Below are 17435 nucleotides of genomic sequence, written 5' to 3'. Positions count from 1 at the left end.
ATATCAACTTATCAACACATTTTTTTGTGCATCTTTGCAGATTTTGTTGCATCAAATCAAGTGCAACAACCCTAATTTGAAATGACTTCATATCTCTCAGTTATTCAAGAGCTTCATGTTCTATTTCTGGATCATGAGTGGGATTGTTCAAACACCATAAGTCTGATGGAAACATGCCAATACAGAGGTAGATATATTTTTCTTGCTCTTTTTGATTCACTCAGGTTCGATTGCGTGGATACAACCCGATTCTTAATCTCGGGATAATGTTTGTGTATGATTGGTCTTGGTTTATGAGTCATATCCTTTTACACATAACAAAATTTGCTTTTTATAATTTGCTAATATTATTCGATTGTGTGGATATAGAACCCTATAAAACAAGATTATTTTTTTAATCTCGAGTAATCTCAGATCAATTGAATCTTAGGTATTTTCTGTACGATTTAGTCTTCAGTAATTGAAAATCACTTTCGATTCCTCTTAGTCGCACTACTTTAGTTGTGAAATACACACTTATAACTATAATGAGTTGATTCTTAATTTGGGGATTCGAAGTGCATTTTTTTTATTTTTTGTTCTTGTTTTTGATTGAAGAGTTATTACTAATGTTTTATGTTTTCTCAATTTATTAGAACTCTATGTGAAAAATCGTTAATCTTATTTGCTTACACTAGTGAGAGTATACTATAGGACCACCCTTTTGTTATTGTGTATACTTTTAGATGTTTTAATTAATTTATGAAAAAGTCATATATGTGATCTTTTATTTCTCCCAAAAATAAAAAATAAAAGTATAAATGTGTCTTGACTGTCCTAGTTTTGCTTTGACTATTGTTTTATCATATTATTCAATTATCTAATTAAATGTAGTCAATGATTGAGTGTGAAATACAAATTGTAGTAACTAAGGTGTAGTAAAGGCGACTGAGTTTGAAAAATGAGCTTTTATGGCATCCCATTTATTTATTCAATGTTTTCATCTAGAAACTGAGTTTTTAGGGCATCACATATATAGACCAAACATAAAGTACTACTCCCTATATAATTAGAAAAAAAAATGAAAGAAAGAAAGATCAACTGAAATGTCTTAATTTTTAGATATATAGTGAATAATCAAATTTATAGTTTTCCACAAATCAACTTGTATTTCACCTACAAAAATCTATGTGTGCATATTTGTGAAATTTATCTATAAAGTAAAACTCATAAACATTACATTTTCTTTTATTATCTCTAAATATTCTCAATAGATTAAATATCTCTTCTTCTTTTTAATTGAGTTTATTCTTTCTTTTTTTTGGTATATTAGTTACTCGTGTTCCATTTGCTGGAGCTGCTATGTCAATGTTACAAAATGGAAAGTCGAAAATCGATTTGATCATAGCAAATATCACCTCTCATGATGTATTCAAGCTTCTTCAACTAGCAGTAAGCATGGAAATACCAACAATTTGTAAGCTAATTTTCTCTAATTTTGGACCCTTTTAATTATTTCAGTTTTTATTTTCACTAAGTATGTTTGTAGTAATTGAATATTTCATCTTGTACACATATAGTGATGTCGGGCGATGACGACTTGAGCATGGCCGCGAGGGCGATTGAGAATGGGGCGTTTCTCTACATCAAGAGGCCAACGAGCCCCGAGATGCTAAGATACCTATGGCAGCACGTGGCAAGGGAGACCGTGCACATGCTAAGAGAGCGCGAAAGGCTGATGGCGGCCAGCTACATTACGCCTCAATGTGGTGTCGAATTTGGGAGCATGGAAAACCCTAACAACTTGTCTGCGATGGATAGTGGGAAGCGTAAAAAGAACGATTACTGTAACGAAAAATATGTCGAAGAGGAATACAAATTCGATAATAGTATGATGAGTCAAAGAAGAGTTAAGATGAAGATGTATACCGAGTGGACTCAAGAGCTACACGAGAAGTTCTTGGATGCTGTGGAACAACTAGGGGAAGGAAGTAAGATTTTTTTTCTACTTTAATGTAGACATGGATGTAAAATTTTGTAACATGGATCATATTGCATATTGAAACTAGCTAACATTTATTTAATAATTGCTTCAATTTTGATACAATAGGTTGCTTTCCAAAGGAGATATTGGAGAAGATGAATGTGTCTGGACTAACAAGAATGCAAGTTGCAAGTCATCTTCAGGTTTGTTTTTCAACAACTTATAACATAAGTTTAATTTCCTATAAAATTAGGAAGTTTGATCAAATTCTGGTTTATGCACGCCTTTTAAATTTGGAATGACAAATCATGAAGTTTCAAAAAAAATTTATTGTCCCGTTTAACCAAATTTGTGCTATTATTTTTAGTTTCTTAAAGCTCAAAATGAGATGTTTAGTTGTCCATGTTATTACATTATTATACATTTACGTTAGGAGGTGTGATCAATTGCTAACTTTCTTAAGTTGCTAACTCTGCTAACTCATCAATGCAGTATATTAAAAATGTCAGCACGATGACATTAAAATGTCCGACATTTCAATATACCATGTGTTGATATTATGTGTTGACATTTTAATGTCAGCATGTTGACATTTTTAATACACTTAGTTGATGAGTTAGCAGAGTTAGCAACTTAAAAAGTTAGCAATATAACACACACTTACATTAGTATTCAGCGACAATACTAAAATTTTACACGCGTACCAATTAACATCGAATTTGCATTCAAAAAAGTTATTTTTGGACAATTGAGAACTTATTGAAACTTCTTTATTTATCATTCAGATTTGAAAGATGCTAAACAAATAAGAATAATTTGACCAAACTTCATAATTTTACATTCAATTAACCGTATAACATACAATAAGTTATCTTCATTATTTCGGCATTTTCATTTCTATAGGTTACTATCTGTAAACTCAATGCATAACAAAACCTACTTGTTTTGTCTCACTTTTTTAAATTAATTTTCGCTCTCACCTTTTCTTTCTTCTTTTCCTAAAAACTAACATATGTGGTTTTAGCATTGAGGCTTATATAAATGGCACAATATATTGAGAAAATTTGAATAATTTCAAAATCATGGTTTAGAAATGTCGTAATGAGAACTGGCGATCCCCCGAAGATCGAAAATCAACCCCCGGGGGCAATCCCAAGTCGCCCGATGGCGAGGGGACTAGCCACAAGCCGAGGAGGTTCGGGTCCATGCCCCTAATAAAGAAGGAAAAATCAGAGGACCGAGCCTACGATCACGGATCGAGAAGTGAAATGGAGGCTAAGGTTACTGAAACAGGGATGGCTAACCAGACCACATATCATCAACAAAATGGAGCATTCCTTCCTCATCCAGAAAATAATATTACACTTGACATGGACCACATGCACCTATCATCAATTGATGATATTGATTTTTATACTAATCCGAGATGTATGTTTTTGAGCTAGGTAAGCATTCAAATTCGATTATGTATCCATAATTGTATTGTTTAAGGAGTCGATTCACCTAGAGATAATAATTCTTAATTGCTTATACATACTTGATTGTTTGTTGGTTGTTTCTCAATAGAAAAGGAGAAGGTTGGAGGAAGAAATTGAAAATAGTGGTGAATGTCTCATAAAAATAAAGTTGGGCATTGTGCTATTATCTTTACAATATAACCCATTTCCCTAAATCCATCCCATAAATTTTATCGCCTATTTCTATTTTTGTGTGTCCCATTGTTACATATTTTTACTATTTTTAATAGTGAATGTCACATTCCATTAATTTATTTTCAATCATGTTTTATTATTAAATTATAAAAATAGGATCCATATTTTACTAATTTTTAAATTTATTTTTCATTATAGGAGTATTTCTTTTGTACTTGGTCAAAATATTACAAATTTTATGAAACAGAAAGGATAGTATAATTTTCATTTAGTGACAGCAATATCCCTTATGTGAAACATCACGCATTCCAAGGCAAGAAACTTTGAAAATCCACTCATACACACACATTGCACATACAAAAGCAACATATTTATACCTTACTTTGAGCTTTTACATCCTTTTCACCTCAATTATCAATTCTCTCTCCTTTTTGGACGGCTCTTTTCCTACATCAAATTCAATCTTTCCACACACATTCCTTCACCACCTTATCTTCCTCTCTCTTTCTCTCCTATAAATCTCCCTCTCCTCTCTCTCAAGCCATAATCCATCACCACTCAACCTAGCTTTTCTTGTTATACCTTTACTATCTCAATAACAAGAAAAACTAGGTTTAGTAGCAATGGAAAGCTACACGCGTTATCCGCACGCGCCGAGGGCGGCCGCGGTGGCGATGGCGCTGGTGTCGGCGATCATGCTCTCGCCGCTGTACGTGGACAGTCGCCTCGAGTCGCGGTGGAGCTCAAGCGGCTTGGTGCTGCCGGCAGTGGTGGCGGGGCTGATCGTCGCCATCAAGTCCACCGCTTCTTCCTCGAAAAGAGGCGGTGGACTGGAATCTGGAGATTCCGATTCCATTTTTGGAATCGAGAGCTCCAGTTTAGGGCTAGCTGGGATCTTGATCTTGCTCGTTTTTGTGCTTACGTGGCAGCAATCTGTGCAACAGTTTTTGTGGAGATGAAATTTTTTTAAGTAGTTTGTTGGTTACGATTTGTGGTGGGTGTAATAATTATGTTTATTGATTCTAAGGAAATGTGGTCTATACTCTACATCTAAATATTTTGATTAAATTTTAACCATGGCTAATAGTAACAAATAATTAGGAATTGATTGATAATCTCTAATCGAGGTTAATAAGGATAATTCGAATGCTCTCCCTCAATCCGCAATTAGAACTCTCATTTTTTTAGTCCGTCCGCAAATAAGAGACCGGGTTTATTTTACTATAAACGATAATAGGGTCATACATTTCACTAATTCATTCCACTCGCATTTTATATAAAATTAATATATACAAGTGTGACTCATATTCCACTAACTTTTTTTCACATATTTTTCTTAATATTCTTAAAACTCGTACCGAAAAGAAATGTAATTCCTAATGGCGGACGAAAATAGTACTCCCTCCATCCCATTCAAGGTGTCCACCTTTCCTTTTTAGTTTGTCTCGTTCAAAATGTCCACTTTCTATATTTAGAATTAAATCTCTCTCATCTCTCCTTATTAAAATATTCAATCAATTTTCCCACTCTACTTTATCACAAACAAATTCCACATAAAACTCAGTCTCACTCATGAATGTGGTCATCTTGAGTGGGACGGAGGAGTATACTATTACAATGTGAAAGTAGCGAGATAAAGAAGATAAATGAGAAATTATTATTAATAATTTTGATAAAAAAAGCGCTTAAGCCCAGGTTATTGGGCCTTCCACTTAGTCCAGATTTTAAATGGGCCGAAAATGGCCCACATCAAATTACACTTGAAACCCAAAAATAAGCATATACATACAGTCACACGCAAATCTACATGTATATGTATATCGCTTGCAACAGATTCTGCTATAATTATTGCGGTGGCAGACGCCGTTTGGCAGCATCTCGCGCCGTCTGGAGTTCCGGTGGCAGCTCAGATAGCCGATTCCCGGCGAAGTAAGAAAAATTCGCAATATGTATGTTTATATATTCGCACATTTGAAGCTTGATTGCGTTATGTGATTAGTGATGGCGGTTACGTTGAGTGGTCGATTGATTAGCTCCAAAAGCATTAAATTCAATAAATCTATGCGTTTTATGATACTCACTTCCGCGACTATGAAATGATTGAAGGATTGATTGCAGAAGTATTATAAATTTATAACTTGTCAATTCAACTGGCTATGAAAAATGTCTCAGATGATCAATTTTTACGATGCTGCGATTTAGATGAAACAGTCATTTAAATTGGATGTGTTACCTTTTCTATTAGATTTTCAGGTTAGGGATGGTCATGATGTTTTGATCTATTGATGTGAATTTCGAGGTGTGAAGTTTTCTTTGTTAGGTGAAATAAGTGATTGGAGTTGCTCTGTGTGAACTTTTTGTTGTTCTTCGTAATGTTTAGATTTATAGCAACAGAGTTTATTCATGATGTTGAAGAATTAGCATATTGGATCTGCAGCTTGAGATAAGTGTCTTGTATTGTGGAGTATCAAACTCTTGCTTTGTGTTACAAGTGCTTATCATGTGTATAATGAAGATCTTGTAATTGTATCGTAGATTGCTGGAATGAGATCGGAAAACATGTTGAAAACAGATTATACAAAATTTCAGCTTGTATTGTTGAACTAGTTGGAAAATTTTGGATTCTACTAGACTTAAGTGGAATATTGGATTGTGGCTTCAGGTTTTGCATTTGTTCTCTCTCTCTCTCTTTTTGGATGGTCCAGTTTGTATAGCTTTGTTCATATTTATCTGGTACGAAACTCTCATGAAAGTTGTGATAAACCTCTAGATCGGTCTTATTGTTTTTTGGTATAGATATCACTAAGAAAAGAAGTGAAATCAGTTGGTTGCAAGCCGGTATCTGGAAAATGGCTGAGGGTGGAGAAGAGGATATGCCGAGGGATGGAAAGATTGTAAAGGAGTTGCTGAGATCAATGAGCATTGACGATTATGAACCCCAAGTCGTTCACCAGTTCTTGGAGCTATGGTATCAATACGTTGCAGATGTGCTGACCGATGCTCAAATGTATTCAGAACATGCTGAGAAGTCTGTGATTGATTCTGATGATATTAAGCTTGCCATCCAGTCTAAAGTCAATTTTAGCTTCTCGCAGCCTCCACCACGAGAGGTAATCAACATTACCTACTTTTTAAACTGTTCTTGTTTCAACTATGATTATCCTTTTATAGAAAACTCTGCTAAGGGATTTGCTAAAGCTGATGGCATTGCTCCTTCTCACTAGGTGCTCTTGGAGTTGGCTAGGAGCAGAAACAAGGTCCCGTTGCCAAAATCAATATCGGGGTGTGGGATCCCTCTCCCTCCGGATCAAGATATCCTTATACACCCCAATTATCAACTTGCTGTGCCTAAGAGGCAAAGGGAAGAAACTGAGGACGACGAAGAGCCTGCTGGATCAAACCCCGGTCAGAATCATGATCAGAGCGATCTCCCACAAGACCCTTCTCAGCGAGTATCGTTCTCGCTTGGAGCTAAAGACACAAAATGATGAAAGGTCAGTGATTCTTTATGCATTAAGATTATTTTGGACCTTCAGTTTGTTCTCGTGTCTGAAATGCCACTTTTTCCTATTTCAACAATTCTTTGGAATGTATAAATGTTATTTACTACAATCTGTTATAGTCATTTTTTGGGCTTTTCAATAAGGAAATAAAAATTGCTTGCTGTTTTTGTAGTAGCCATGTTTGACCAGATTGAAAACTGTGGAATGTAAATGTTCATTTTCACTCTCGTTTTTAGATGTGTTAATGTAACTCCCTCATGAACTCCTTCAAAGTGGATGTTACTATAAGTCTATAAATAAAAACTATTCCTATAAATAAAAGTCAAATCTGTCCCAAATAAAAAGTACTAACGTTTCTTATAATTATTTTTTTTTTCATAATAGAATTTATTATTTTTAATGTATAGTATAAGTTAGTATTTCTTTCAAAAATAACAATCCAAGACATCATAATATCAGACTGGATACGATCTGGCATGTGCAAACTCTATTTCGTTAAAAATGATTATTATTATAAATACAAGTTTAAATAAAATTAATGTGTTAAATAAAAGGTAAAATTTCTTATACTATAGTAAAATTGATTGTTACTCCTATAAAAACTCATTACAACTGTGTACTAATATTGTGATGCAACAGAAGAAAATCTTACACCAGTTCAGTTGGAGAAATAATTCCCTTCATAACACAACATGAACTGTTCTTTACAAATGCTTATGTACAAGAATACCTATTTTTTTTATGTTATCAAATTTAAGACTACCAAAGAATGAGTTCAGGTGAGGGGTCAGCTTCTGAAGCTAGCCACAGAACCAGCAGCCAGAGGCGTCACGCCTCTGTTGTACATCCGCTGGATTTCTTCCCGGTACTCTACCAGAGACTTGTCCGGTATGGCCGGAGTTAGTTCCACCACATCGCCCATTTTCAGCTTGCAGGAAGGATCGCTGATGGGCTTTTGGTTCAGCCGTGGCCTCAGTTCCTCCTTAACAGGAAATCGGTAAGACATCCACCTAGAACTGCCTCGACCGGATGTCTCCAGCAGATCCATTACTGATGAGTTTGCTGGAAACTCTTGAACAGACATCTGCAGATTGGAAATGATGTTAGAGGTTGCAAAAGATTATCCCACATGAAAAGACATCAAGAACGGACCTTATCGTTCTCAATCATGATTACGAAGATGGGACCATCAGCGTCACAATGGGGTTTCCACGAAAAGGTGCAATCTTTAGAATGGGTAGGGAAGGTGCAAGGTGGCTTCACGGAATCGGCAAAACCAACGGACGTTTGGTCTTTGCTTATTGCCTCGCACTGCCACGTCATCACCCAGCGTGCCCATTCAACCATCTGAAGTACAAAGGAAGAATACTGGGCATCTCCTTCTTTATACCTCCAATGAGCAGCTAATCCATACTCGGCTTGCAAATGCATCTCTTTTGTTCGAATCTGAACTTCAAGAGGCACCATATCGGTGCCTGTGACCACTGTATGTAGAGATTGGTACCTGCAATGGTGCAATATAAAGTTAAGTATACAATGAATACGACCTGTCAGAACAACATTTTAGACTTTCGAGTTGTTGACATACCCGTTACACTTGGGACAAGCAATGTAGTCTTTGAACCTTTCAGGGACTACATGCCATAACTGCTGGACCACACTTAGAGCTTTATAACAGTCTTCTTCAGATTCAACAATTAACCGTAATCCATGAATATCGTGAATTTCATCCATATTCAGCTTCTTCCTGTATGGGGAAGAATTTCATCCGGTCAGAACAATATTTACACCACAAAGTTGCACAAAAACACCACCGAGAGTTTCCAAAACACACGATGTAATTGTTTGATCTCTGGTTGCTAGGCTTGCAATCAAAGTATACGTATGAACTGACCATGTCTAGTATATTGCATCTTACGTTAACATTAACATAAAAATTAAGATATGATTGCTGCAAGTAACAGAAAAAATAAGCCATACATACTTCGACATTTTGGAGTAGATGCTGTACAAGCTCTTATGCCGGCCTGAAGCACAGTGGTATGGAATCCCCGCATCCTTCAGCGCTTCCTCCAACTTCTCCAGAGAAGAAGTAATGGCAGCCTCATCGAAGGACTTGAGAAGCTTGGAGGACAGCTCTTGATGATGGTCCGGATAAAGATATGTGAAACAGAGATTTTCTAGCTGCTCCTTCCAACTTGAGATTCCTAATCTATTGGCAAGAGGAACAAATATTTCCAAAGTTTCCTTAGCAAATCTTTGCTGTTTGATCAGGGGCAATGCATCCAAGGTCAACATATTGTGCAAGCGATCAGCAAGCTTTATCAGAACAGCCCTTGCATCTGCCATCGCAAGGAACATGGTGTGCAATCGATCTGCCTCGACAGTTTTGCAGGCAGTGTTGTTCTCCCGTGCAAGCTTGCTCAGCTGGCTCAACTTAGATACCTGTCACAGAAAATCAAGTTCAATATATCTGCAACACACATAGCTCAAGTTTAAAGAAGCAGTTTTTAAATAAATCTGTATTGATTTATTGGGGAATTCCCTATTTCAAACCCAAAAAAGGAATCAGAATAACATATTTCAACATTCTAAAACCCAACCACATCATTCACCATGTTAAATATAGCAGACCTACATCAGCATTCGTCTATCGCCTACACCTCTAAACATAAACTCATACGAGGGACTACGATACCACATAGACATAGTTACATTACCTCAATACTAAAACTTCAAATAAAAAATGTAAGGAAACAGAATAAAGATCAATTTCTTGTTCACCCCTCTACAAAATCACCAACTCCGACATCACACACATCTCAAACATGAACTCATATGAGGGATGATAACCACATGGTTACATTGACCTCGAGACTAACACTTAATAAAAACGTAAGGAAACATAATCAAGATCAAACTTTTGATCACCCCCCTGCTAAATCACTAACTCCATCACCACCTACACATCTAAACATGAACTCATAAGAGGAAAAAAAGACCACATAGTTACATTAACCTCAAGACTAAAACTTCATACACACATAGTATAAGGAAAAGGAACAAAGATCAAATTTTCGATTGCCCCCTTTACTAAATCACCAACTCCATCATCACCGACACCTCTAAACATGAACTCATACCACATAGTACATTAACCTCATGACTACAACTTCATATAAAAATGCAAGCAAACAGAATAAAGATCAAACTTTCGATTACCCCCTCTATTAAATCACCAACTCCATTATCACCTGCACCTCTAAAGATAAACCACATACTTAGTTACACTAACCTCCACACTAGAACTTCATATAAAAATGTAAGCAAACAGAACAAAGATCAAATTTTCGCTTACCCCCTCTATTAAATCACCAACTCCAGCCCCAAACGAACTCGATATATGATCGAAAGTGAGAAATGAATCATCAACAGCATCGTGCAAAAGCCCCGCAGCAACAACTGTAGAACTGGCGCCTATATTCGCAAGCAGAACTGCCGTTTCCACGCAATGCTGCAAATAAGGATGTCCACTTGACCGTTTCTACACACAACAAAAGCATCAGAATAGTTAATTCCACAATCATCTCATTTTTTCATGAAATCCAAAATCATTTCAAAAACATTATCTCAATACCTGGCCTCTGTGAGCCTTCTCTGCTTCATAAAAAGCCTTAACAACAAAATCATCCCTAAAAATCGAATTCTTCGACTGCGCATCCGAAAGCAAGCCCTTCGCATACGCCGGCAAATCCATCGCCGTGAAATTCTCATCCATGTTAAAATGAAGCTCATCTGCAGACAACGCATTCGCCGACGAAGACATATTCAATTCCTTCACATCCAAATCGAAAGGCGAAGAATCGTAATCAACACACGAGCCCAACGCGTGCCTCACGAAACCTTTGAACATCCCCCCACTCCCCGACCTAATTGAGCTGAAATCAGCGCTAATTCTCAAGGGCGGGCTCCGGGAGCCTGATCCAATTGAATTATTCAGGCCTTGAAGCACCGAAACCGGACTCTGGTGCACCTGATCTCGCTTCATAGACGAGCTCAGCGACGAGTACCGATACGAGGACCCCAATTCCTCGGCCTTGTCATGCCACAGAGCGCCCAAATCCTCCGCTCCGGATGAAAAACTCGCGGATTTGATCGCCGGCGACGCAAACAGGCACGACAGGCCACCAATTAACGGCTTCTGCGACGGCGATGCCGACGCCGACGACGCTGACCGAGCGTTCACATCCAAATCGTACGACGCGTGGGAGCTGATCTGGTGCGAGGCGGAGCATACGCTGCTCGGCGGGCTCGAGTAGAGCGCTATGGTCGAAACCGCCATAAATTCGATTTCTAGATTTTCACCGAAAATTGACCAATTTAGCACCCCCGGATACGAGTAATCGGATCAATTACAGCAAATTCACGGCCAAAACTTTCTGATCCCAGCTAAATTATGCAATTTAAGGGAAAAGAAAGGAGTGTAGTTTGTGGAATTTTTTTTAGCTAAATACAGAAACTATACACAATTATATATATATATATATATATATATATATATATATATATATATACACAGATGAGTGTGAATTTTCAACTATTGATTGAGAGGTGGAAATGAGAAAGTCAATGAATTGGAGTTTGAGAAGACGAATTGAGAGAGAAAGAGAGTTCTATATTCTTATATACTCTGATATTTGTTCCTTTCCTTCTGATTTCTGTGAATATGCTTCGCTTGAAGATTGGTGACCGTGTGAGTTGAAAAGACGAATATACCCTTTTGCAGTGTTGGAAATTGTGGAATTGGCATTTTGTTTTTGTGTTTAATTGTTCCAACCGTCCAAGTTCAATGGATGCGGTTTGAGGGAGAAAAGCAAGGAATATTAATGTCAAATTAGGCATATTTTATCAAATGATTATCATAATATATAAATGAATACATGCGATTTTTGAAAAAAAATTATTGAGAAAATCTATTTGTTGAGAGCGATAATTTGATTGTTGTACAAATGCAGAATGATCGGGAAACACATTTAACTATTTAAGTGATTTGATATTTTTTTTATAAGCATTTGAATCATGATACAATGAGAATTGGCAATTGGCCATATGTATTGAGAAATGAATTAGTGACTTATTTTAGTTCAAATTGTTTTTTTATGATTAAATTAATATAAATTTAAAGATCGCGCAACGGATGACGTTTGAATTGATAAAAAAGATGTGTTTGCGGATTAGTCGTTGAATGATCAATTAGAAGCTATTCATAACCTATTATTTCAATGAAAGAATGCATGTCATCAATTGTTGTTTGTACTTTTTTTATCAATAACCGTTGTTTTCTATGATTTTTTTTGTTTTTATATAATGCTTATATATTTTAAAATGAAATGAAATGAAATGAAATAATCCCAAACTATATATATAGGTGGACTAGTTCGGATGGACACTCATGATACCCACTAAACTATAAATATTTGTTAATTACTAATTACTATGGATTAGATGTAAATACAATGGCTCGTGTGACATAGAATCATAGACTATATTGTAAAGTTAATTTATTACTAGTTGTCTTAGGGCCTACATGTGTTTCTTAATTGGTATTGAATACTATTTCAGCATCATTATTGTCGAAACAAATATGATTCGAGGCGTGACAATATATTTTAGATTAAAATAAGAGAAATTACATTTGTGTTTGGATAAGAATGGAATATCTTATCGGCGTGACATGATAATTATTTTAATACTAACGTCATTGAATAATTTGTGCCCTCCATCATACGTATTCAAAATCACATATCAGTACAATTTGCAATAATATACTCTACTAAATAGGTTGGAAAAACTCCCACTCCAAATTGTTGCGTATTAATTTGCTAAAAGTGAGTTGTAATATTGTCCATTAATTTATTTTGTAGTAACTCGAACTTCACATATATTGGATGAAAAATGATAAATATCTTATGAATTAAATAGTAATTTATTGGCCTAGTTCATAGCTAGGCTGTGAATATTTCTTAAGCAAATTTGTAGTAATTATCATTTATATTAATCAATTCTTAAATTAAATGGATAAAAAAATTCAAATCACAGTCCACGAACCTGTGGAATTGGACGAAATTGATAAGAAGTTTATTTTTTATAATTAATAAGTTAAAGATTCGAGTTACTACTACTACACAAATAATTAAAAAGAAACTTGTGAAATTGAGCAAACTCATATTTAAAGTGTACTCTATATTTCTTGATCCAGGTTGTATAGATTTGACTTTAAATGGAGTTATGTATTTCTTTATTTCTGAAAGATACTGATCTTTTTTGTGAAATTGTGACTAATAAACCTTGAAACAAAATTCTTGATATAACTTATACGCTCAACTACTATTGAAGATATTTTTATCACATATTTCGTCAACCATTAGAAATTTATCTTATTGCCTACTTGCATTTAATGTTTTGTTTTGTATAGCCTTTTTTGCCATTAAATATACTACACAAACATATGGTTTTGGTTTGGTATAGAGTTCAACTCAAGTTTTCTTTATACTATATTAAATGAACACATTTATTATATAAAGACATTATATATCATCTAGAAAGACCCGAGTAATAGGTTGACATTTAGGCGAGAACAATAGTATAAACTTGTGTAAACTATTCAAATTAATTATATAAACGTGTGTCTAATAGTACAAACTTGTAATAAAACTATTCAAATTATATACTATGTGTGTCAATATAAAGATGGATGTTATTTATTAATTTTAATTATTTGAATTAATATTACGTAATTCAACAATAATATAATGGAATAAAGTAATAGTAAAGCGTATATAACATGTCACTTGTCTTAGAAGAATTAAACTTTTCTTAGTACTTCCTTATTTACGATAAACTGAATTATGGTTAAATAATTAAACTCATCATTATTCCTCACAAATAAAATTAATATATTGAATTAAATGTCAAGATAGTAAAATGCACGACTACTAATTAACTGGACAAATATAGGATTTTACAAACCATATCTAATGGTTTGAAAATGTTTTCAATTTAATCATAATATTTTAATTGACCAATCCATATCTCACGCCCTTTGTAAAGAAAAAGATAGACAGAATATTAGGAGAACATTGTAGATCTCAACAAGAAAATGAGAGAATAATATCAAGTAAAACTATTTATTAGTGGATATTATTTTAATTTGACGTAAAGAATAATAGCAATATAATTATTAATTAGTGGATATTTTTAAAATTTGACGTGTAGCCAATAATACGTTGATTTCCGATGATTACTTACTTCACTTTCAAAAAATAAATTAAGATGAGATTAAAATGACTTATGGGAATCGAAGCTATATAGGGCATTAATTAACTATTTGCATGGTCCAACTAGAAATATTAGGGTTGGTCGGATATGACGAGTATAAATGAACAATAAAAAAAAATATCAGTATGTATCTATTAATTATTATAATGGTATATTCTATAAAATAAAGTCATTAATAAAACAAGGATTTTATAAAGCGGCATGAAAGTTTGGGATTGCTCCTCTTGTCTCAACCCATTACCTATTGTCGGCAGTCCACAATTAATGAATATTCACAATAAAAAGAATAAAAATATGGGATATATATCATCTTCACAATAAAAAGAATAAAAATATGGAATATATATCGAATTTGACGTAAATGGATTCCACATTTTAGTGCTTTGATTTAACGAGTACAGGTATCAATCCATATCTTCAATAGAATATATTTTATAGTGGGAACAAATATCAACTTTTCTTCCAAAAGTTAAACATTACTTTAGTGGATGAGATTTATATTATCATATATACTTAATAAAATCCAACGATGATTAAATAGGAGTATATAATTAAATGATTTTTTTGTTAGTGCAATTATTGAATCAAATAAACCCAAAGTTTGATTATTTATCAACTACACTCAATCTAAAACTCTAAATAGTTCATAATGAGATTAGTATCGATTAGTATAGATAATGACATAGTGTCCGATGATTAGTATTTGGACTAATAAATGAATAATAAAAGAGCAACCTTTTCAAGAGACAAGAATAGAGTTTAAAATAGAGCAAACAAATCAAACTTGCAAAAATGTATCCAAGAGGCATTTTGGTCATTTACACTATATATAAAATTCAATGAATCTCCACCATCATCTCAATGGTAATTCCTTAAAATTCTAGAAATGAATGAAAATGACCAATTTTACACGATTTTATTGTGAAATCAAAATTTTAAAAACGATAAATAATGATCATTATTTTTTATTTTTAATAAAATAAAAGCGGACAAAATAAAAGCCCGTGGTGGGCTAGCGGCGGTCGTGAATGACAAGTGGTCGTCGACGGCGGCGCACACTTGTTTCTCTATTACCACTAAATTGTTTTTTTTTTCTCTATTTTCTAACATTTATTTGTTTTCCTCCCTTATTTTTCTTGTTTCTTCTTATCGTAACTAACATAGACAAGACTCCAAAATAATGAAATTGATAAACCCATTACTTCAATGAAATTATTTCAAACCAAGAACACAACAATTATCTAATAAACCAAACATATTTGGCCACTATATTCTACACAGTTACATAGCCAGAAAATCATATTAGAGGAAGTAAAAATACACATTTAATTTTGAGAATTTATAAAAGAACATTTAGTGACTATGTTTAATGAGTGTATGGATATACTAAGAAGTTTATATGTAAATATATAATAGCGAAAACGAAAAAAAAGGTTAACATTCGTCTCGTCTAAACATAAATAGACTGATTCACAACTTCTTCATGCATAAAACATGTCATATAACAAGAGTTCCATTATGAAGCTCCAAGAAACTTCTCCTTATAATTTTGTTGTTAATGCCAATTATTTATTATAGTCAAATTAATTAATAATCACTGACTTAATCGTAATTTGAACGTATAACATTTTATGACAATTGATGCTTATTGATAGAACGAGAGAGTGACTTATACTTACTACAATAGTAAACAATTAATGGTCAAATTAAATCGAGAAAATAGAGGCGTGCGTTGATTGTGGCAAAATAAGATTCCAAAAATAAGTCGACCTAATTCTAATGAATCAAGGCCCCAAATTTCTTGGACCTGTCTCTCTCTTTACAACACAAAACTGTGTCGTTTTGTGTGAATCCCCCCTTTTTTCCTATGTCCATTCAAATATTCAATACAAATCACCTTTTTTTAAAAAATCTAAATTATGCCCGTTTTTTTCAAATAGATGCGATTTTCATTTACATTTGGTGTTGTGTTTTAGAATAGGAATGCTACTATAACAATGAAAATTTAAAACACGTTGTATGTGCGTGTCAAGTACATAAATATCTTGATATATATTGACGTGAAATCATTCCAATAAAAATATTAATTATTGTAAGAATAATACAATCGTTTTTATGCTAATGCCAATGTGTTGGGCCCCAAAGTTGGGCTTTCAACGGTTTTAATGGACAAACGTCGAACACGTGAAAGGCCCAAATTATAAAGCCCACTTGGATCATAGTTTCGTATATAATTTTTAATTATTAGTGTCTGTCGCTAAAATATAAACTTTTGAAACAATACAGTGCTAATGCAAAATTAATGAAATAAAAGAGCTAAAAAGAAAATCTTGATATTAAAAAATGGGTTCCAATCAGTAGAGAGAAAGAGATTTTTATAAATAAAAAGTTTATATTTTGAGGCGATATCAAAAAAAGAAAGAGTTTTTTAATTTTAGAGGACGGAAGGAGTATTATTTTCAACAGAGTAATGGTAACAAATACTCCCTCCGTCTCACCGAAGATGAATTATTACTAAAAATGGAACCATTTTTATTCATTCTCTTTTAGTACTTTATTCTCACCATTCAACACAAAAAATAAAGTTGTAAAATATTCCGTTGCACTTAAGGAAGGATCATCTTACTTAGAACGGAGGGAGTACATTAACATCTTAGTGATCATAGTTACTTGAACCTTCGACCTATTAATCAGAAGAGATACGTTTTATCAATTAACTTTGAGTTTTATTGTCTCAGTCTTTATACGTTATAGGAGTAATATCTTTACAGAACGAACATAAATATATTTACAAACGGTGAGATTTTAATAAGATTTTTCCTCAATGAAAGTGTGGCCAAATCCTCAAATGGCACTATCCCTAGCAAATGTACTTTTGAAAATTAGAAGGAAATTAAGCAAAGAAATCTATATTCAATATATTTATGTAAATTTGATTATAAAAAGAGGAGAGCTATAAATATGAATTCACTAAAAATC

General features: G+C 33.9%; 2 protein-coding genes across 5 annotated transcripts; one reads left to right on the top strand and one right to left on the bottom strand.

The window, feature by feature from the left end:
* Window positions 1–5304: 5304 nt before the first annotated feature.
* LOC121794169 (transcription initiation factor TFIID subunit 9-like) lies at window positions 5305–7341 on the top strand. 4 transcript variants are annotated; one of them, XM_042192214.1, is made up of 4 exons: window positions 5434–5544; window positions 6151–6277; window positions 6412–6725; window positions 6840–7341. In XM_042192214.1, exons 3-4 carry the CDS (start codon window positions 6465–6467, stop codon window positions 7101–7103), a joined length of 525 nt encoding a protein of 174 aa, XP_042048148.1. In that variant the 5' UTR covers window positions 5434–5544; window positions 6151–6277; window positions 6412–6464; the 3' UTR covers window positions 7104–7341. The 4 variants fall into 4 exon arrangements, with proteins under 4 accessions (XP_042048146.1, XP_042048148.1, XP_042048147.1 ...); XM_042192212.1 differs by lacking the exon at window positions 6151–6277 and having other exon boundaries at window positions 5305–5544; XM_042192213.1 differs by lacking the exon at window positions 6151–6277 and having other exon boundaries at window positions 5435–5564.
* A 318-nt stretch (window positions 7342–7659) lies between these two features.
* LOC121794168 (probable GTP diphosphokinase RSH2, chloroplastic) lies at window positions 7660–11696 on the bottom strand. The gene is made up of 6 exons (XM_042192211.1): window positions 10756–11696; window positions 10477–10662; window positions 9103–9563; window positions 8707–8865; window positions 8271–8622; window positions 7660–8202 (listed from the first exon to the last, which is right to left on the bottom strand). Exons 1-6 carry the CDS (start codon window positions 11458–11460, stop codon window positions 7906–7908), a joined length of 2160 nt encoding a protein of 719 aa, XP_042048145.1. The 5' UTR covers window positions 11461–11696; the 3' UTR covers window positions 7660–7905.
* Between the last annotated feature and the right edge of the window lie 5739 nt (window positions 11697–17435).

This window comes from Salvia splendens, chromosome 3 (genome assembly GCF_004379255.2).
Source record: "Salvia splendens isolate huo1 chromosome 3, SspV2, whole genome shotgun sequence".
NCBI lineage: Eukaryota > Viridiplantae > Streptophyta > Magnoliopsida > Lamiales > Lamiaceae > Salvia > Salvia splendens.
Note: the sequence above shows the minus strand (reverse complement) of the source record. Positions and strands in the feature narration are given on the sequence as shown.